This window comes from Nematolebias whitei, chromosome 2 (assembly GCF_014905685.2).
Source record: "Nematolebias whitei isolate Nwh7 chromosome 2, NemWhi1, whole genome shotgun sequence".
Lineage (NCBI taxonomy): Eukaryota > Metazoa > Chordata > Actinopteri > Cyprinodontiformes > Rivulidae > Nematolebias > Nematolebias whitei.
The window spans coordinates 6,886,074-6,909,233 of record NC_056499.1 but is presented as its reverse complement, the minus strand read 5'-3'; the positions used below and the strand labels follow the sequence as shown (position 1 = coordinate 6,909,233).

General features: G+C 40.6%; 1 protein-coding gene across 1 annotated transcript in view; it reads right to left on the bottom strand.

The window, feature by feature from the left end:
• The window catches only part of furina (furin (paired basic amino acid cleaving enzyme) a), a 107,412-nt gene extending 88,051 nt beyond the window's left edge, over window positions 1-19,361 (bottom strand). Inside the window, exons 1-2 of the mRNA XM_037689787.1 lie at window positions 19,183-19,361; window positions 10,990-11,304 (exon numbers count right to left, since the gene is read on the bottom strand). Of these exons, the coding sequence (XP_037545715.1) occupies window positions 10,990-11,193 (204 nt within the window). The 5' untranslated portion in view covers window positions 11,194-11,304; window positions 19,183-19,361. The remainder of the gene's footprint in view (window positions 1-10,989; window positions 11,305-19,182) is intronic.
• Between the last annotated feature and the right edge of the window lie 3,799 nt (window positions 19,362-23,160).

Here is a 23,160-nt window from a genome sequence, read left to right as displayed (position 1 = left end):
AAAACAGTTATGTTGGTGCTAAGATGGCCACTGGGGCACGCCCTCTCCTCCAGTGCCCGCCCCTCTCCCTCATCGACAGTCACGTCAAACTGGTTAAAAACACCAAAGTCCATGCTCAATAATCCAGGTATACAATCCAACAATGTTTTTTTTTCCCCACGTTGGTATACGCTGCTGGGGGAGAATCAGTTTCGTTTGACTGATGAAGCCTTCTGGATGGAGGGCGAAGCGTCTCAGCACAACAAAAGAAACGCCGAGATGACCTGGCTGAACACGGTTGGGTAGATTCAGTCACATCTCACAGCACAGAGACTTGTATAACTTTTTAGAGGATTACATGAATCATACTGTAGTCCTACCAGGAAGCAAGAAACAAAACACGGTTCTTGGAAAAGGGTGAGCTGATGCTCGTTTCACAACACAACCACACGCCAGTTAGCATTATTATCATGCAACAGCAAACCGGTGTGAGAGGATTAAACCTTAAGAACTTCAAACGTTCACTCAGCGCAAGGTGTGGACAGAAAGTTGTCCTGCTCCAAAAACACAATCCAGTTGTCAGATTTTAAGGCTCGTCGTTAGAAAGAGAACTTTGTGGCTTGAAAAATGAGAAAGATGATGAAAGCCCAAGGCGCCAAAAAGGCACAAAGCACATGACCTACAAACAGCTGGAGAAGTGGTTTCACCAGCAGTCAAGCTGATCAAATAAAATGGGTTCTTTTGTTGCAGCATTGACTGATTTATTCAAGTTTTATTAAACCTTTGATGATATCATAATGAAAACTGCACTACAGTGATCCACTGGTGTCAGTCCTCATTACCGACTCCCAGCTCACAAGTCCTTGTGTTCCCATTTTACTGTTCTTTTAAATAACGTCTTAATGGAAGAGCAGACCAGAGGCAGAACCACGGTTTCAGGTCCTCTTCAGCTGCAGAGCAAGTTTGACGACGTGGGCAAGAAAAGGGTCTTTAAAATGCAAAATAACCATCAGCAGATACAAGAAGGTTGTTAAAGCGCATTTACCGCAATGTGAGTCAGCTTTTTCCTAATTTTATTACTCTAACTTGGTTTTAATTATTCTTCCTGTTTGAAATGGTCCTCGAATTTAAAAGTGCTGTCAAAGTGAATCAGTTCAGACCACCAGGTCATTTCTACTGTTACTTTTAAAACATACTGTATCATCAGATTTGTACCTTCATTCATTCAGGAATTGTTTTAAGTTCAAGAACTTAAAATAGAAACTGAAGAAAAGAGAAAAAGGGAATGATTTGCAAACCCATAAAAACACCGAGCGGTGCAAAGACCTCACAGTTTGACACTTTGTGCGTCAGATTGTTCTATAATTTTCTGCCATCGCTCAACAGTGACTCTGAGTTTCTGCACCGCCAAACAACAACAATGACCAGCTCAGCTTTTATTGATTAGTAGTGGCAACAAAAAAAAGGACTTCCTAGCTCATTTTAACCTCGTCAACTTTATCAACTGTTACGACTTCTATTCAATCGTGAACAGCATGAAGGAAGAAGGAATAAAATATGGTTTCACATCTTTTTAGCTGCTATAAATCTTATTAAACAAATAAGATAACTGCTCCCACTCCCACATTAACAGCTTTTGCTTTTCTAATTTAGCTCCTGGCTGGTCTTGAAATTTTCTCAAGTACAGTAGTCCCTCACTACTTCGCAGTTCGTTTATCGCAGACTCGCTCTATTGCGGTTTTTCAAAATAGGAGTGGACATGACACACACCTGGCTGATTAAAGGATGAGCCGCGCAATCTGCATGGAGTTTTTATTTAAAATAAATTATTTTAAATTATTTAGCACCTGCTGCACATTTGTGTAGCCCATACTGCTGCAGCATAAACTTCCTGCTGCAGCTGATCTGCTGATCAGCTCTTCTCCGTGCAGAGTGGGAAAGTGGGCGTGGCCAAGAGCACTTGCAGGTGTCAAAGAGAAGAGGAGGCAGGGAGCTAAAATCATGACGTGCTTTTTTAGAGTTTTAGTTTAGAAACATTGTTTAGAATTTTGCAAGAGTATGGGAAGGGTCTAAAAAGCCTTTATATATACACATATACACACACACATATACATGTATACATATACATATATAATACATATATATATATCACGGTTTTTCCACTTATTCAGGGTACGGATCCCCAGTGATAAACGAGGAACTACTTTATTTATTTATTTTGCTCCCTTTCTCTGCATCTTCATTTGTAAGTTTTATGACTTTTTAAAAGCTTATTAAGAAACTAATGCACAGATTATTTCATAACGAACTAAATCTTAAGTAGCAGCTATAATTTTAATTAACAGATAAAAGCACATATTGAGCAGATGTAATTGAATTATGTTGGTGAGGGGATTTAAAGGAGTCATATTGCATTAGATTTGACGTCTTAAAAAATGGTTTATGGTCAGAGACTGTCATGAGCTACAACGGAGGATCATAAATATCTCATGTGTTTAAGCGAGAGGCTGGACAAATGTGATTGTCTAAGCAGCATGAATGAACGGGAAATAAAAACAACCATTCCCAGACCTATAAAACCTTCCCAGCTATAATCACTGATCCTTCCCGCAGATCTGCTGCTCAGTTTTAACAATCGCTCGCATCAGCAGAGTCCTGCACGGCTCAGGTACGTCCTACCAGGTCACACAAAGCTAACAGAAGTGGCTCGTTTCCCATCATCTAGGGGTGAAAAGATCTGTTTGTCCACATCTCTAAACTAATGGCTTCATTTTAATCAATGAACAGAAATGGTGTGCCATCAGGGCAGAGCAGAGCACCAGAGCATCTTTATTGAAGTCATCATTTGTGATTATAGGTCTCACCTTTCAAAGTTAATGAACAGAGGGTATTCATCAACACCTCGACATGGACCAAGTACAAACCGGATTCCAAACTAGTTGGGACACTAAACAAATTGTGAATAAAAACTGAATGCAATGATGTGGAGATGGCAAATGTCAATATTTTATTCGTAATATAACACAGATGACAGATCAAAAGTTTAATCTGAGTAAATGTAACATTTTAAAGGAAAAATATGTTGATTCAAAATTTCACAGTGTCAACAAATCCCAAAAAAGTTGGGACAAGTAGCAATAAGTGGCTGGAAAAAGGAAATTGAGCATATAACAAACAGCTGGAAGACCAATTAACACTAATTAGGTCAATTGACAACAGATTGGGTATAAAAAGCTTCTCAGAGTGTCAGTGTCTCTCAGAAGCCAAGATGGTAAGAGGATCACCAATTCCACCATTGTTGCACAGAAAGATAGTGCAGCAATACCAGAATGGTGTTACCGAGCGTAAAATAGCAAAGACTTTTATGTTATCATCATCAACCGTGCATAACATCATCAAAAGATTCAGAGAATATGGAACAATCGCTGTGCGTAAGGGTCAAGGCCGTAAAACTCTACTGGATGCTCGTGATCTCCGGGCCCTTAAACGTCACTGCACCTCAAACAGGAATGCCACTGTCAAGGAAATAACAGAATGGGCTCAGGAATACTTCCAGAAAGCATTGTCAGTGAACACAATCCACCGTGCCATCCGCCGTTGCCAGCTGAAACTCTACAGTGCAAAGAGGAAGCCATTTCTAAGCAAGCTCCACAAGCTCAGACGTTTGCACTGGGCCAGGGGTCATTTAAAATGGAGTGTGGCAAAATGGAAGACTGTTCTTTGGTCAGATGAGTCACGATTTGAAGTTCTTTATGGAACACTGGGACGCCATGTCATCCGGACCAGAGAGGACAAGGATAGCCCAAGTTGTTATCAACGCTCAGTTCAGAAGCCTGCATCACTGATGGTATGGGGTTGCATGAGCGCTTGTGGCATGGGCAGCTTGCATGTCTGGAAAGGCCCCATGAATGCAGAGAACTATGTTCAGGTTCTAGAACAACATATGCTCCCATCTAGACGTCATCTCTTTCAGGGAAGACCCTGCATTTTTCAACACGATAATGCCAGACCACATTCTGCAGCAATCACAACATCATGGCTACGTAGGAGAAGGATCCGGGTACTGAAATGGCCAGCCTGCAGTCCAGATCTTTCACCTATAGAGAACATTTGGCGCATCATAAAGAGGAAGGTGTGACAAAGAAGGCCCAAGACGATTGAACAGTTAGAGGCCTGTATTAGACATGAATGGGAGAGCATTCCTATTTCTAAACTTGAGAAACTGGTCTCCTCTGTCCCCAGACGTCTGTTGAGTGTTGTAAGAAGAAGGGGGGATGCCACACAGTGGTAAAAATGGACTTGTCCCAACTTTTTTGGGATTGGTTGACACCATGAAATTTGGAAACAACAGACTTTTCCCTTAAAATGATACATTCTCTCAGTTTAAACTTTTGATCTGTGATTTGTGTTCTATTCTGAATAAAATATTAGATGTTGGCACCTCCACATCATTGCATTCAGTTTTTATTCACAATTTGTTTAGTGTCCCAACTTTTTTGGACTCCAGTTTGTACAACCGTCTTCATGTAACAGATCGTGTTGTTCACGCTGAAGTCAGAGAGTCAGAGAGATTTATTTGTCAGACGCACCACATGTGGTACATGAAGTGGAACGAGATTGTGTACACAGGGTCCCAGTTGCATCCAACAATAAAATGTAAAAAAATAAAAAAAAATAAAAAAATAAACAGCAATAAGATGGAAGATATGAACTAAGAAAAACAAACTGAAAATGCACCAAGCACTAATAGCATAAAAACAAAAAACAATACGCCAAAGAGCAGAACGAACATGAGTCTGTGTGAGCAGATGAGTACAAATGAACACAGCAACATGAAACAGATCAGCAGCAACATGAAACAGATCAGCAGCAACATGATGTGATTTTTCACAGTAATTATTCTGGTCAGAGATTCATGAGTCTAACAGCCTCAGGGTAGAAGCTGTTCCTCAGTCTAGTGGTTCTACACTTAATGCTCCTCAACCTCCTTTCTGAGGGGAGTGGGGCAAAAGTGTGTGTGCTGGGTGAGTGAGGTCCTTCATGATGCAGGTGGCCCTCTTCCTGCATCTGGAGGTGTAGATGTCTGATGGTGGGGAGGCTGACTCCAACAGACTTCTGTGCAGCCTTCACCACTCTCTGCAAAGCTTTTCTTTCTGCAGCTGTGCAGCCTCCATGACACACATTGATGCTGGAGCACAGGATGCTCTCACCTGTAGAAGGAGGTGAGGACTGAGCTTCCCAGACCAGCTCGTCTCAGCCGCCTGAGGAAGCAGAGTCTCTGATGAGCTTTCTTGATCAAGCTCAAGTGCAATGTTTTCAAAAATTGTTTTGCATTATTCGTGTTTAGCGTATATCTTAAGCCCTATTCACACGGGATTAGTTTTACCTAGCGACCACATGCGATTTGTAATAATTACAGATTGTCTGTTGTTAATCCCGTGCAAATCGGCCATGTCAGTAATTTGTAAAGTAAAAATTCTCCCACAAATTACCTACTATATTTTGCTGAACTCCGAGGTCCTGTGATAAAACGAATCCAACGTGAATAGGCATCTCTGTGACTTGGACAGAAATGTGTGGGATCCGATACGCAACGAGGCTTTTTTTTTTGTTTTTGTTTTCTAAGCAAAATCATTTAGAAAAATGTAGAACGTGGCTATTTTAAATGAACGCGCTGCTCGCTTCGGCTTTTGTAGATGCTGCTATCCTTCACCGCAGGTGTGGAGACACGCGCAGCCAGTGATCAGCGGATCCATCCATCTATCTATCTGCTTCCTTTTCGGGTAGCGTGGGTCACTGGTGCCCATGTCCAGCAATCGCTGTGCGAGAGGTGGGGGACACTGTGGACAGGTCGCAAGTCCATTCAACTGGGACAGGGGGGTCAGCGGATGCACGCAGCCGCTGACAGGTTGTCCATCTGAGCTTAACGTGACTTGTTTTACCTCTTTCAACCGGCCAGTCTGACCTGCCTCCTCCTCAACAAGTAGATTAACACAATTTTATATTGTACATTCTTATTTAGTTTTATTTGTGCCGTATGATTTGGAAAACAGCATCAAAGTCTGAGACCGGCACGGCGATTAAGCACATTATTATGGACCGGCCCGGTCCGAATCTGGGTCGGGCTCCGGGTTGACAGCTCCAAAACACTAGATCTCAGGCTTTGGTTATCCCGTGCGAATGCACCACATAAAAAGCAGACGTTGGGGAGTAATTTATTACATGTGGTCCCTAGGTTAAAATTAATCCCGTTCAAATAGGGCTTTTGTGTATATCTTAGATCCTTGTATATGTAGATGAACAGATGCTGGGATATATTCATCATTTAACACGGATTCCTCATTTTTCTGGACTGAATAAAACGTGCATTGAATTTAAGGAAATGCAAACGTGAGACGTCATTTATATTTGACCCATCAAAATGAATGCGGTCATTTATTTACAGAATCAAAATTTAACATCAAACATTTACATTAATTTGGCAAATTATGAAAATAACAACATAAGCAATCAATCAGGAAAAATCATACGGCCATGATTTTTCCGTTGCTTCACCACAGACATTTCTGAAAACTGTACAACTATGATCTTTTACCCACATGAATGTGGGTGAGCATTTTTACACAGACATTTCTAAAATATCTGGAAGAATTTCTACTTGATAGAAAAGTTTAAAGATGGAAAGAAGTTTAGAGGGAGTTAAGATGGTATGTGAGGGAAATTAAGTGTTCACCAGAATCGACACTCTCCGGCTTTCTTCAGCTTTTCCTTACAGTACACTTAGGTGATGAAATCGGCTCCTTTACCTGGAGATGTCTCAGGTGAGATTCCGTTTAACGCACCCTTTCAGCGTCTCAGTAGGATGCTGTTACTCGTCCGAAGTAATGGCGAGGCTCTGTTCGACACATATTCACCTCAGTGGAAAATGTTATAATCCCATGGAACTCGGAAGAGCTTTGTTGTCATGTCAGTAACATCCACATCAAACAGCATCCGAGCAGAGACATGAACAGAACTGGTTGGACTGTGTATCCAGCAGAACTCCAACAGCACTCCATCAGAACTCCATCAGCACTCCATCAGAACTGACTAGACCAGGAAGTACTGACATTTTAAAGACTCTTTCCCGGTTCACTTTTGGGATTTGTTCATTGGTCAGAAACGACCAGACGGGGTGTGTTTTGTGACGTAAGAGGTTAGAGACAGCGAGAATTGTTATGAAACAGATCAGAAATGTTCTCACAGACAGAGAGAGTTTTGTTTTGGCGCGTTTCAGAAACAGGTGCTAAAACTTCTCTATTTACGTCTGAGAGGATTCTAAAAAACATGACAGTTCGTTCAACAACTTGTTTTTCGTTTGACTCCAACCTTGGAAACGCACACTTGCTCACTCAAAGGCAGAAATCAGAAAATGCATAATTATTCTGTAACAGCTTTGACATGAGAATAAAAATCATTACTCAGTTAATAAAATTGATTAGTGCACTGCAACATCTAAAATGGTTTGAACTAAGACACTTTGATTATCAATATTTGTAAAATAGTAATGATAATAAAAAGAGAGTGTTCTTTTCACTTGAATCTTCAAGAAAGAAAGTCTCAGGATGGGTGAACCTGTATTTCTGAGTTCAAATGAATGAAATGACAGTTCCTGTCCCACAAGGTTCTTAAGGTCAAGATTTTGACCTTAGACTTAGTTTTTGACATGGGCCTAGTCCACTACATATACCGTTTTATTTTTACACTTTATTTTTTGCTATTTTGGGATGCAACTGGGTCCTTGTGTACATAATTTTGTTCCACCTCATGTACCACGTGATGTGAATGACCATAAAGAAACTTGACTTGAACTTAATCCTCTGAAAGCCAGAGTCAAATCAACAAACAAGCATTTTTATTAAAAATATTTAGTCACTTATCTGGCTGATACTAAAGAAAATGGCAAAAAAAAAAAAAAAAAAACATCAATTTTCCAAGCTCCAATTCATTATCTGCTCATATTGCAACAGTAGAACAGGCTCATCCTGAGAAACTTTTGCATTTTTTCTTTTTTATTCTGCTCTTTCTACTTCAACACCACACAAGCTGCTTGAAAAGACCAACAGTGTTTTGGTAATGAAAGTCATTCCTCTCGTGAATTTCTCTACGATACATGAAGTTCGCTTCATGTGGCGCCAGCAGCCAGTCACATCAGGAAATGGTGGGATTCATCAGCAGCACAAGACGGCTGTCAGAGATTATCCCCTGGAGAAGCAATTAGGTGAGGTTCACCTGGTTGAATGTTTGAAACAGTGCGGTTGGTCATAACAGGGCAAATTAGCCCACCTTTTAAAAAATGCATGCAGGGTAGATCAAAGTTATGGAGCAAGAATAATAAGCGGGATAATGGCTTTGAGTTAAAACCTGGAACATCTGTTTTCACTTCACTTCATGTTTCAGGCTTGAGAGAGCCGGAGTCTTTGCTCAGGATCTTCCTGGATATCTCCTTATTAAAGCTGCTTCATTAGATTAAAACCCTTCTTTGCCTTTTTGTTTTTTCTGTTTCAGATTATTATGAAGGTTCGCTCGTCAATCCAGACATGATAGTCTACTTTCACGTCTTCAAATGATCATAAAAAGCTTAACTCAAGTTGCTGAGGCAGACCAAATCGCACAAAAACTCCTCTCCAGAGTGCCGTTGTGCAAACACCTGGGTGTAATTGCCTTGTTTGCGCTCCTTGCTGTCCACAGCAAATACATAGTTAAGGGATTAAAGTGCGTAGGATTACTCATTAGTGTTCATGCGATGATACAGAGCACAAACAACGTCCCCAGTCACGACCGGTGAGGCCATATGGTGCCGAGCAGACGCCTGCTGCCTGAAGAGCGACGAGTCTACAGATTTAAGCTGAATAAAGATGCTTGTTCTCTGGTTTATTAGACGCAAGGATCATTTTGTAAAAAGCTACAACATTAAAGATCAGAAGCTCAAATATCTCTAAATTGTTTTAATATAAGAAAAAAAAAATGCTATCAGTTCTGCCTGTAACTTATTTGATGTATTCCTCCGTATTGGCAGAAAAATCCCCCAAATCAGGCAGAAATTTTTACTAAGTTGTTGATTTGTAACGCAATCTGAAAAACTTTTATTAAGGAATTGAAAGCTCTGCACCATTTATGACTTTTACTGTGAGAACACATGATTACATTAATGCACAATATTGATTTTGATTCTGAATCATGTGCAGGACAAAACAAGACTCTATAATTAAACAGAATAAAACGTCTCCAACATCTCCCTGAAGAATAAACTCATTTAACCCAAGTTCAGTTCTAAAGGGAGGAGCTGACGATGTGAAATGATATCAGCATCCAGCGAATTCAAACAGGAAGCCGTAAAGGAGGAAAACGTCATTAACACACAGGAAAAACATTATCCCAAACTCACCAGCTGAGCCTGGAAAAGTACGGCTGTTTTAAGAGCAATCTTAAAAACACAGAAGGAGCTCAGGAAAAAAAAAAAAACTCAATTACTCATGTAGATTAGAGCGGTCATTTCTAACCTGGGCCATGATAATGTGCTGGATGGGCGGGCCAGGTCGGTGTCGGGCTTTTGATTGTGTCGCGATCCAATTATATGGCAACATGGCTTGCCATACTTCCACCATTTCACCGCGAGTTGACCGGCCTTGAAAGAGGTAAAATAAAGTTCAGTTAAGCTTCAGATGGGACTACCACTACTGCCAGGAAGCGATCCATGGCCCAAATGGACGTTCAGCCGCTGTAGTCAGCGGAGCGCACAGCCGACGACCCAAACAGGTGAGATCCCAAAGCAGACATGTCAGAGCATGGTCCGTGTCTGAATAATGCAGAATGCAGGCAGAAGCAGGGGTTTAATGCGCTTTGATGGCCATGAAAGGACAAACACCCCCTCAGCTCCGATCTCCTGTCTCTTTTATTCAGCCGTGCACGTCCGCCGACCGTTAACTATATAAGCAGTCAAGGGGTTCTGGTTCGGGCCTGTAATTGTCAATTCGTCCAATCGGGTTCTGAGATGATGGCTACGTGCTGGGACCGGGTCAGATTTCTTGGGCCCGAATGCAGCTCTAATGTAGATTAACTCGGCTCCCACAGATTTGCAAGACATTTGTTTCTTGTCCTGACGTTGCACAGACGCTCTCTGAATAACTCATTTACAACATCCTGTGTGAAACGGGAGACTGAGACTTTTATCTTGTTTAAGATATTTTACAGTGTTTCGCTCATTTCGCATCACCTTTATTTTAAAGGTGATCTCCAAAAGCACTGTTCAGATCTGTTCCCTGAACCGTACAAAGACTTTCAAGACTACTGGATAACTTGTTCACCAGCATTTTGAAACAAAGGAAACACATATAATGCCATACTAAACAATGAAGAAAGAACACACCTTATCTCGTGACTTAAACCTGAGAAGAGCTTCCAGCTCTAAACAAAGCCACAGCCAGACAACACCACGATCAATGATACACCTGGAGAAGATTTCCTTTTTGTGGCAATAAAGGAGTGGAACAAAACATCAATGCAAGGTGGCTACAGTGCACACCCACCCACATACACACACACAAAAAGATACAAATATACTCATGTCCATGTTTGCTGTTTTTAACCTTTTTAGGCTTTGCGTCTAGAAAGACGAGCGTTAAAAGGAATAACGGCACCGTGCTCCCGGACAGCTGAGCTGACCAAGTACAATGAACATACAGAATGAAACATCACAAATTAATTATTCAAAAAAGGCTTTAAACAGATCGTATCAATACGTTCAGGTGGTGTTACAATAATAACAGTTGAGCCAGACAGACGCACGGTGATGACGGTAAAGCGCGTCTTCTTATATTAAGCGTTCCAGGTGTGTCCCTTATTTGCATAGTCAAAACCAAACTGGTTTTACATTTATGCAACGAGTGGTTTTCCAGCTTTCCCAACTAAAGTCTGTACAGCCGCATACACGGCGCTGAAATGAAGATCCAAAACCGGTGACGTACTCACATGGCCATGGTTGACAAAACCGTGTTTTTGGGCAACTCGATCAGCTTCCCCCGGACCTCCAGGTATGTGGACAGCCCACGTGTTGGTGTAGACCTGCTGACCCAGGGCTGACCCCAGCCCAGAACCCAGCAGCACCACCATGGCCACAGTTAGCGACTCCAGCAGCCTGCGGCCTGCGGAGGGAGATGAAGGGCCGGCAGCCATCGGGTCTCCTAACGCAGCGCAGTCGCCGAGCGAAGCAGCTCTCCAACAGGCCGGGGCTGCTCACAGCTCATGCAGGTGCACGGAGACGAGGACGGGGAGGGTCGCAGCTCACTTGGAGGAAACGGAAGAAGAGAACATATGAATTTAAAATAATTTATTGGCTTCAAAAAGTCAAGATTATTGGATCATTTTCTGCGAACCAAAATGAACAAATCGGTATAACAAACAAACAACTCCTGCAATCACAAAAATTCACAAGCAAATAAAACACTAGGCATACAGCAACAAACAACACACTTTTTGAAGATTTTATTCTTTCCTTTGTTTTGTGGGAAACGCAGCAGCAAAATAAATAAAAAGCGCGCAAATGATAAAGTTTAAGACCAACGTCCAAAGAAAAATATGAAGATTTGTCAACGTAAATCGACTTGAGAGAGCAGCTAATTTATCCCAACGACAAGATCGAGCAGCCCAGTTAAGTACAGGTATTTGATAATCCCTCAGGAAGCAGCGAGCCGGGGAGTCAGGGCGCGACCTGATGTTGTGGCAAGACACAGAGCAGCAAATTTGGGTCTTCACACTCCCGTGGGAGGACACAGTCAATAAAGCTTGTGAAAGAAAAATGCTTGGACACAGTGAGCTGGCAGCAGAAGTGGAGAAATGTGGTTGGAAGACTACACCACGCCCTGGATGCTGAGGGATAACAACAACAGAGTCCGTTTTATTTAGTACGTACTGAAAGGCTCTCGGGGTGAACGCCTCAGGCTGCAGTGGCAGCCACCGAATGGACCGTAACGAGCGTCGAAGGAAAAACGTTGACAGAGTGATCATTCGAGAACAGTCATTAATTTTAAGTATGTTGGAAGATACTGTATTAATCCATTACAAGCAAATACCTAAAACCCAATCATTTAAATAAAGAGGCTAAGCTTTTTTTTTAAGTTTAGAGACAGTTTTAAGTTTAGTTGCTTTTGCATCAATGCCAAGAAGGGTCGACTGCTGCCATTTGATACCAATACCACGAAACTAGAGCCTGACCAATATGGACATTTTGGCTATCGCCAATACCGATACTGGAAAGCTAATGCCAATAATCGATAAACAGTTGTGTTGGCTAAAAAGTTTTGAGCTTTGTCCAGCCCCCAAAAAATCTAATTTCAAACCAACAATTTTCAGTCAGGTCTGGACAGTTTCTTTTTGTGCTGAAAGGTTTCACCTTCCATCCAGAAGGCTTCATCAGTCTGGATTATTGAGCATGGACTTGTTTGGTTTTGAACCAGTTTGACATGACTGTCGACGAGAAAGAGGGCCGGCACAAGAGGAAGGGGCGTGCCAAAGACACCATCTTAGCACCAACATAACTGGTTTGTTCCACTTTGGAGTAAGCTGTTTGGGAGAAGAATCAGTTTTGTGTTGTGCGTTTTCTTGACTGATGAAGCCTTCTGGATGGAAGGTGAAACGTTTCAGCACAAAAAGAAACTGTCCAGATGACCTGACTGAAAATTGTTGGATTGTACACCTGGATTTTTGAGCATGGACTGTTTTGGTTTTACTTTTAAACCTGTTTCAACACCAAGTCTTGAAACGGTCTTCCCAACATGTGCTCACATTTTCTATCCACCACTATTCACCATAAAGTTATCAAGTGTGTTACAAAAATATAAATCAAACAAAGAAACACCCTGTTCGTTGTTTAAACAGTCCCGTACGGTGAAGGTCTAATTAATACTGAACGCAGCAGAGATTATTTTTCTTTGTAGAGAAGTCAAACAATGCATTTCACCGAGGACGACAAAGATAACGTTACTGACACGGATATATTTTACATCTACATTAGATTTGATAAAATTCAATTCAGTTTATTTATATAGCACCAAATCACAGCAAAGTGTCTCAGGGCACTTTACAGGAACATTCACATGCATAGAAAAGCCAATTAGTAAAGTTCTTTATGTAAGGAAGTCAGCAGACACATTGAATCTTTATTGATCTGGATAAAGTTTTACAAGGCAATATCCTATGCTAGGTGATCTAAACGTTAGCTTGCTAACATGAGAGGCACGAAGCTAATGGCAAACGGATTCAAAGAGAATTTATTATTGTTGATTTGTCTTGTTTTACAGATCATTTACAATAAACTTACCATGCTCTGTTAAGCAAAATACGCTACACGGGATTGCTTGCTGCTTCAGCTGTGTGTTCCTAATGGCCAGGATTGAAAGAAGTCCTCATGCGCCCTCTACTGGATACATTGTACAATTATGCTATTTGCAAGTAAGGGCGTGGCTTGTTCCTAAGCCTGTCATGATAACAAATTTTGCTGGGCGATTGTCTCTGAACTTATTGCGATAAACGATAATATTATTTGAAATATGACAATTAGTCATTATTGTCAAATTTTAGATGAAAATTTCAATTTGTTTTGCATGTAGTACCTTTGTTGACCACTGGATGTCAGTATAAGACAGTTTGAACCGAAGGATGGATAGTGAGGGAGCGAGCAGCGTATCTCTAAGAAAAATGGGAGGGAGGCCCCTTGACGTGACACGGGCTGTCTCTCCTTCCTTTTCTCAGTTCTTAAAATGACAACGCTCGGTGTGATTTGAGCTCTTTAGCATAGCATTTTTCACACAAAGCTTTTAATTTTAAAAAATCTTTTTGCAGAGAAAAACAACTTTTTACATGAAGGCACGGGTTTCGACCGTGAATCTTGAAGCATCGACAAGACAAAAGTTTTTTTCCCCCCCGAGGTCGGCCTGTTAGCTTAGCTCGTAGCTTAGCTTCTCAGCTTTGCTGCCTTTAACGATCCAAAAACGTGATTTTGGACGGTTCAAACTGATTTTAACGAGAAAAGAGAAAAAGGAGGGGTCAGTGAAGAGCACCGGAGTTGAGCCGTTTGTCATCCAGTGTCTTCAATAGAAAGAGAGAGACAAAGAAGCGATAAAGCCGATAAATGAAGATAATTTTCATTTATCATGCGATTAATTGATTTATTGTGGCAGGCCTACTTGTTCCCAGCATTTTAAAGATGAAAATTAGTTAACATCAGCCCTAATGATGGGCCAATTACCGCTGATACCGATATGTCCCCAAACGCATTTATTGGACTAAAATATCGTCCCTGCCGATACATCAGTCGGGCTCTACCCAAAACCTTAAAATCACCCTAAGACGACTGCATTAAATAGTCCTTTTTATGGCAAATCCTGATTCAGGCCCACAGCGAGGCAGTCTCTTTATTTCCTCCCAAGTATCAAAGCGATAACGTCCCTCCTCCTGTGTAAGACACCGTGTTGGAGTCGGGACGAACAAACAAGCTCCTCAAGATTTCCCTGGACAGTTTGTTGCAGCGTAAGAATGATGCGTTTAGAGGAGGCTGTGTCGTTTAAAAGAAAAGTCTTCTTGGTGCGCCGTCGACAGGATGCTTTAAATTAAAAACATACTTTTGAATTTAATTTAAAAGTAACGGGCTGTAATTAAAATTGCATTTGATGTTGGGTGGGGAAAAAATGGCTTTAATAATGTTGCAATTCATAGTGACCGTTAATATATATTTAAGATACAATATAAACGGATGATTAAAATAAACGTGTTGTTTTATTGTTGATTTTTGAAGTGACGAGAGAATCCACGAACACAAAATTTACACTTGAAGCTCCTTTTGCTACTAGGCAGTGATTTCAAGGAGTGTATTTTTATTGCTAACCTTTTTATTTACTGACACTATTTTATTAATCAGCAGATTATATTGTTTCATAAATCTTCACATCTGCAGTTCTAAGGGTGCAGCTTTATGCAGTTTGATGACATGGGCAGAAAATCCAGTTTTTAATGATCCTTCAAGTCTTAATTAAGGTCATCTTAATTTGCATACACGTCTTTAAAAATAAATAAACGTGTCTCGGCCCATCCTTCCCTTTTCACAACATTTCATGTGTTAACACGCACTGTCACAACTTCTCTCGAAAGTCTTTATTGCCACAGACGTCCCACACAACAGATTAACATCTCTGTCTTAATCTTTCCCAGCATTCATCACGATTCGTATAATATTAAAAAAATAAAAAAAATAAAAATCAGCTTTGGTAAAATACAAGAAAAATAAATGTTATTGTCTAAAACCAGAATTTAACAAATTGAAAGTATCATTCACACAAACACCTTTACCACAAAATGCAATTAAACAGCTTAACAACTGGAAAACTTGCTTTGATGTGTTGGGAGGAAACCAGTAACTTAATCCGTCAATTAATCAAAACCAGGTCGCACAGTCCAAACCCAGTCTGGCACGAGAAGCTGCTAATCCAGTTCAGGTCTTACAAGTATCATGTATTTTACAAATGAATAAGTTCACAGAGACAAAGTATTAGACAACTTAGAAGAAGCAGAACAGAAATAAATATTTAACGACCTGTGTTTATTTAAGCAAAAAAAGAATAATTAACCGTCTAAATTAAGAACAAATAAAAATCTACTTCTTAAATGTGGACGCCTGAAACCAACATTACCATGACGCGACTCAAAACTATAAATATAATGCTCAAAGAAATCTATAAATGCAAACTAAGAATCCAGGGAAAACTGTCACTTACACAACTTTGTCCTTTGCACAACGAGCAAATAAATGTGAACGCTCGCAACGCTTTGTTGGAGTTCGGGTTTTTTTTTTTAACACGCGGTGATGATAAGCGCAGACGCCGTGACCTCCCTCATCCGAGCGTTCAACCACACGAACCCCCGGCTCGTCTCCGTGAACGATTTCAAACGTCAGACGGTGATAATGTGGTAAAAAAAAAAAATTAAAAAATACATATCAAATTAGACAAGTATCATTAAACCCCAAGGATAATACCGTCCTCGTTACCGAAGCCATCAGGACAATTTGAAAAGGAAACGCTTACCGCCTCATTACTTTGTTGTTTAGATTATAATGAGAAAATAAAATTAATAAAGTTGAAAACGTTTAACCAGCGTGACGAAGTTACTGCCGATTGTCACTTTATGACGTGAACTCTGTTCTTGCAGGGAAAAATGCTCTGCAGTGTTTACCGCTGCGCCTGCAGGAGGCAGAAGGGACACGACCATAAGAAGTGACCGTATTAATATATCCAGTATGTCCAACATATTATTTAAAGACGCAGAGCTCAGACACAGAAGTATAAAAGCAACGCAAGATCCTCTACTACAGTAGTCCCTCGTTTATCACTGAGGGTCTGTACCCTGAAGACCCCAGATAAGTGAAAAACTGAATAGTAGTACAAGTATATGTAATTTTTTTTATTATTATTAAGGCGTTTTAAACCCTTCCCACACTCTTGCAATATTCTAAACAGTGTTTCTAAACTCTAAATGCTCTAAAAGAGCACAATGCCAGTGCTCTAGGCCACGCCCACTTCTCCATTCTGCACGCTGATCAGCTGATCAGCTGCAGCAGGAAGTTTATCCCGCAGTAAGGGCTGCACAAAGGTGCAGCAGGTGCGAAATGATTTTAAATAATCTGTTTAGAATAATAATTCCATGCGGATCGTGCTGCTCCATCCATCAATCCAGCCAATTGTGCGTCGTCGCGTCTAATCTCGTTTTGGAAAAAAATAAAACGCGATAGAGCGAGTCCGCGTTAAACGAACCGCGAAGTAGCGAGGGACTAGTGCATCTGTAAAATCACGAACTAGGTGAATATTCGAAACACTCGCGTTACTAAAACATTACGCTTCTTCACAGGGGAAGCGGCAGTAATTTACTTTCGTCTGCGCGGATCTTAAACTTGATCCAAGAGTTAAAATTAATCTTTAAGAAAACGTTTCAAGCTTTTACTTATGTAGCAAAATGTTGACGGAGCGTGTCCAAAATGTCCAACTTAAGGCGTCTGGGTGGTCTGTTGCTGACAGAGGAACTACAGATCTGGATCGATATTACTTTATTCAAAAATAGCATTATTTACAGGACTATAAACCAGTTTTGGTAAAAGAAGACACACGGCGCTCTGCTGCAAAAGTCGACCCTTATTAAAACGGTCTAATCTTAATAAAGACTTTTTGATGAAGCTTATCCAGAACACGTGGCGCTCGGAGCGTTTGGGGAGTAAATGCTGTTAAAAACATACATTTGAAGAGCAGGAGGGCAAACGGACGATAAAACTACAGCAGAGCTCAATGATCCAGGTAGAAAATCCACTGGACGGTTTCTTTTTGTTGAAACGTTTCGTCTTTCATCCAAAGGACTTCATCAGCCCGAGGTGCCGCAACAAACTCAGTTGTATAAATAGCACCTCCTCAGCGGATCATCCAGTTTGATGGTGCTCAGATGGTTCCTGGAGGATGTGCAGCATACATCTTTGCTGCAAAATGCATCAAAGCTTCTCTTGAAGGCGGCTGCTTGAAAACCTCACCTGCGTTTTTTTATTTTTTTATTATTATTATTCTCTTTGAGAGAAGTAACATTTACACTCCATGATAATTTTGTGTTGGCTAATGCTTAGACTTGTGTCCTATTGGATTACGTTTGCTCCGAAAGTTGGTCAAAGATGTAAATTCAACGCACGATCATTTCCTGAAAGGTTTATTAAAACCTACGCAGTAGTTTATTAGATATTTTACTAACAGACAAAGTTGACTCCATACAGTTAAGAACGTTTTAAACAATTGTGCAATCTTTAAGGGCTCAGACTATTTTGGGAGTCAGTCTCAGCTTCCTCAACGGCGGGCGAACATGTACTTCTCTCATATTTATTTTTTGGCACATTTCTGCTCACTTCACTTCCTTCTGGTAATTTAAGCTTCTTTCTATTTGTTTTAGCTACTATTAGCTGTTTTGGGGCAAATTTCAGCTTTTCTCAGATAAATGCAACTTTATTGTGCTAATTTATCCCTATTTCAGGTTTAGTGGGCACAATGAAGCTCCGTCCACTTCCTTACGAAAATTTAAGCTTCTTTCTACATTTCTTTAGCTACTATTCAGCTGTTTTATAGAAAAACAAGGATAACTCTGCCATTTTTAGAGCTATTCAGCTGAAATTTGGCATATTGGTATCTGACGATTCCTAATAGACTTTGAAATCAAAAATCCAAGATGTGTGTGTGTGTATATATATACATATATATATATATATATATATATATATATATATATATAAATAATCAAACATGTTTTTGTATTTGCCATCATTTTAATGTATGAATTGAATATGATTAAAGATGTGAGGCTTCAGCTCTTTAGATTATAAATGCACAGTGTAAATGTATTTTAATCCACAGTAAAGTCACGTCAGACCTTTGATCATCTTTGAGTTCAGTTTGCATGAATCGGGTTTCACAGACCCGAAACCAAAGGTTCCCACCGTGCGCTCCAGGAGGTTCCCGGGATGATAAAGTTCTTGAAGAGGAACAAACGCACGAGGAAACCTCCCACAGCTTCGCTTGTTTACCAGATTGTAATTTGTCAGCGGAGTGGCTCGACTCACCTCAGTCGTTCAGAGTCCGTGGAAACGACACGCAGTCATAGTTTGGACTCGGGACCGCGTCTGGAGCTGATCCGGTGAGGAGGACTCCGCCTGACGACTGTTCCGTGATTGAGGCGACACTCCGACCTGTCCGTGTCTCTCTCTCTCTCCCCCCTCAGGTGCCTCCCCCCTCCTCTTCGTCCCTCCTCTTCCTCCACGCCTGACGAACGTTACCGAGTCACGTTTTACACGAGCCCGACCGAGCAGCGCGGAACCTGGAGCTCCAACTTCTTCCTCCGAGCAGGAACCACAGAAACCGGACGCGGCGCACAGTCGACGTCAGCGCGCGTGCGTGCGTGTGTGTGTGTGTGTGTTTGTATGCGCGCGCCACCCGCTAGCTTCAAAATATTAGAGTAAAACACGCTCAAACTGACTGACGGACCGCACCGTACCTGCCCGGCGGCGCGCCAGCGGCTCGGCAGCCCGAACAAACCCGAACAAACCCGAACGCGACCGAAGCGGACGATGAAGTTATGAACGGCGGAACTTACCGATTCCTTTACATCGTGCTCGAGCCGACCTGTTGTTGTCTCACCCCGGGGTGCTACGACCGACGAGGACACGGTGAAACGACCGAAGACTGCGTGAAAGACAAGTGCTGGTGATAAACACTCATGATACCCCTCCGGTGTACCGCTGAGTGGTCCGTACAAGCCCCAGGAAACACGTCACGGCCGTGGACGAAGCAAGGACTTTATGGCAGGCCGGTTTAAGATATAATCAAACTACACTCTCTGGTGCTGTTAAAGCCACAGTAGCTGTCAGAATACACGTTTTTATGCTTTTGATTAGATTTTTTTATTTTTTATTTTTTTTTTATATATGTATCATTCCCTACCACAGGTGTACCGCACCATTTGTAATAAATAAGCGACTTTCACAAAGTCGGGGTTTGTTGCCAACAATTAAAAACTGCTTGTTTACATTCGGTGGACAAAGGCAAGGAATATTTTCCGTTTGAAAACACTTTTTTAATGAAATTTTATGAAATTACATGAACCCCCAATCATTGAATGATGTAGAAATTGTTAAAATAATAAAAATTAAAATAAATTTTTTTTTTAAAATGTGTATTTTGATAGCTATTGTAGCTTATAAAAACATCCAGTCAACTTTAAATGATATTCTGTCTAATAATTATCAATAGTTAGTACTATACTATATAGTATATAGTACTAGATATAATTTGTATGATGTATAACACCCAAAATATTATATATATATAGTTTGTATTGTTTTTATGCCATTAGTGCTTAGCATATTTTTAGTTCATATCTTAGAGCTTATTTCTGTTTTTCTTTTACATTTTATTGTTGGATGTAACTGGGACCCTGTGTACACAATTTTGTTCCACAAATAAAAATACTCTAAAGAATAAAAAATGGCACAATAGTAATGGCACAATGAGACATTTTTTAATATTGATTTATTACTGTTCTCCCGGGCCTTCACTGAAATTAGTACCTGATAGATTCAAGTTTTTTGGGAAATTGCAGCAAATATGAAATAGTTTATCTTGGTTTTTATCAGTACTATTTTAATGGTATTTTACTGTAAATTTTATCATACCTTTTTTTAACTCGATTTTATTTCTTTTATCATATTTTTATCTACGATGTTGTAATTCTTGTGAAGCACTTTGTTTTTGCTGTGATTGTTTTTAAATGTGCTGTAAATAAACTTTGACTTGAATTGGATCATGTGCAACACGGTGGAGCAACTGGTAGAGATGCCGCCTCTCAGCGAGAAGGTTGCCGGTTCAAATCCCGGTCCAGGGGCCTTTCCGGTGGAGTTTGTATGTTCTCTCCGTGCATGTGTGGGTTTCTTCCAGGTGCTCCAGTTTCCTCCCACGGACCAAAAACATGCATGTTAGGCTGATTGGTAACTCTAAATTGTCCCTATGAGAGAGAGCATGAATGGTTGTTTGTCTCGTTTGTCTCGATGTGTCCCTGTGATGGACTGGAGACCTGTCCAGGGTGTGCCCCACCCCTCGCACAGTGATAGCTAGACATGGTCATGCACCGGCGACCTCGTGACCAAAATGGAAAAAGCGGTAAAAGATAATGGACGGATAGTTTGATCAAACTTGGCAATCACCTGGCCTGGCAACAAGCTACTTTTAGTGCCGGCTTAAAAACCTAATTTTTATTTGGAATTCCAGCCCTTTGTTTAAAAAGAGGAATCCCCAGTCTTCACAATGATGCCAAACCTTATACGAAGGGATTTCCAGCCAGAGAAAAACTATCGCTTTCGCTGGACATTTTAAGGGTTTTACAAGACAAAGGATTATTTTTGAAGGGCTTCCTATTAGAAAATGTTGAATATAAGTTAGATATGGGAAAGTATGTGCTCTTGTATTCACATAGGATCACTATATGGTGCCTTTATGGACTTTTTTAAAATGTAAATCTCAAAAACAGCAAAGATCTGTATTTCCAATTTTTAATTTTATGTTTTGCATCGTAGCCCATCCTGGCTCATTTTGCCAGCACGGGTCACATATAGACAGTGAAACACACACTGTGTCGTCATATCTGAATCCAGATGTTAAAAAATTGCTGTATATTTTGGACAGACATTTAAAATTGTGCACTAATTTGACCTTTAAGTGCATTTTAGGAAGTAAAATTTTGCTCACAGCAACATCCTATATCAACAGGCTGATGGAGGACACAAGACTCAAAGTTCCTGAAATAAAATAGACCGTGATGGATCTTGGGCACGGCAAGACATCTTAATTAACTTAATTCACTAAAATGTTGCTCACAGATACAATAACAATGCTGGTTTGTGTGCCAAATTAATAATAACTGTGTCTAACTATTCTTAGAGCTTAAACATATGCAGCACTAATTAAATCTGTTTTCGTTCATTGATTTTTTTTTCCGCACCCGATTCCCACGGCCTTATCCCACTTCTTAGCAAAATGTCCTCTGGCATGTTGTCAGTGACCTTCAGTGATTGTGCAATGACTCACTGAGTATGTAAAATGTTTTACCGTCTTATCTTAAAATATCTTATCTTAAAACCAACTAATGTATGATAAAGCCTCTTGCCTTAAGTATTTGTGCAACGCTGTCAGTGAGCAGCAGCGCTGCTACAGCGCCCCCTGCTGCTCACAGGCGGTACTGCACGATTCAACAGTCGCCCAGGCTTTCTGAGGCTGGCAGATGCCAACCACGCAGTGGGTAATTTATTGCAAGAAAAAAAACATGAACTAAATGCCCAGTAAGCCGATTGCATGCCAATAAACGTCATCCTGATTGAGGACAATGTTGCCAGCATGGAAGGATTATTAATGGGCTTACCTGGCGCATGTCCAAGGTCAGGAGGCCCCTGTATCTCTGAGCGGCTCCATGAAGTGATTAACATTTCTCTTTGAAAGTCCGTCAAACCTCTGCAAATGTGCGCAACTAACAATGATAAAGAACAAAATAAAAACGTAGACCATATTCAAATCCACTAAAAGGATCTTTCAATTTGACAAACGAGACAAAGAATGACGGAAATTAGACTAAATTAAGAAGACAAAAATAAACAAATGAAAAGGCTACATTAAAAATATGTAATACAGTTGTCAACACATAAACATTCATTGCATGCTGGCAAATTTATTTAGTAGTTAAAATGTGACTAAAACATAAGCCGAAGCACAAACAGGCGCTAAACCATTGGGAACAGAAGCAAATGTCTCCTAAAGGGTTTAAAACAGCCATAAACTCTTCATGCTTTAACGAAACAGTCAGAAAGTGTCTAATCTGGGAGAAACAGAAGACAAGTCAGTGCCCAGAGGCCAGGATTACTTCCAGGCTTATGAGGGCGGACAATTACTGACCTTTTTTTATCTTATTGAAGGAATTAAGCATAAAATAAATCTTGAGTCCTGCACATGCACGAGTCCATCTATGTACACAGACAAACCTGTTACTTACAAGATTTGTGTGCAGATCATTTTCTGTAAATGAGCCGACCTGGTTTTAAGTAGAAACACCATCGGAGGCGTCTGCACTTCTCCTGTTCACACGTGCTTTAGTCTCTTTAATTCATCTCCTCCTTCCCTTTTTCTATCACCCCGAAAAGACACGATGCCAAAACAAACAAAAACCTTGGAGTATGAATAAACTTACATTGATTTTAAAACTGTGCGAAAGCAACTGACAGAAAAATAACGAAGGTGTTTAAAGTCATATTTCATTTTATAACAAAAAAAGATCAAATCTCAAAACAGTTTCTGATAAAAAAAAAAACATTTAGTTCAAGGGATTCGCCTCTTTATTGTTTAACAACTTAGCAACTGAAAAATGGCTCCAACTTGACCAACTTTCTAGATATTGAGCTAAAGTTTGATGTGGTAGTAGCTGAGGATTATTCACAACACAAGCTCTGAGCAGGACTCTCACAATATTACAAAGAACTGCACAGAACAGCCGGACCAGAACAGCCGAACCAAACCAGCTGGACCAGAACAG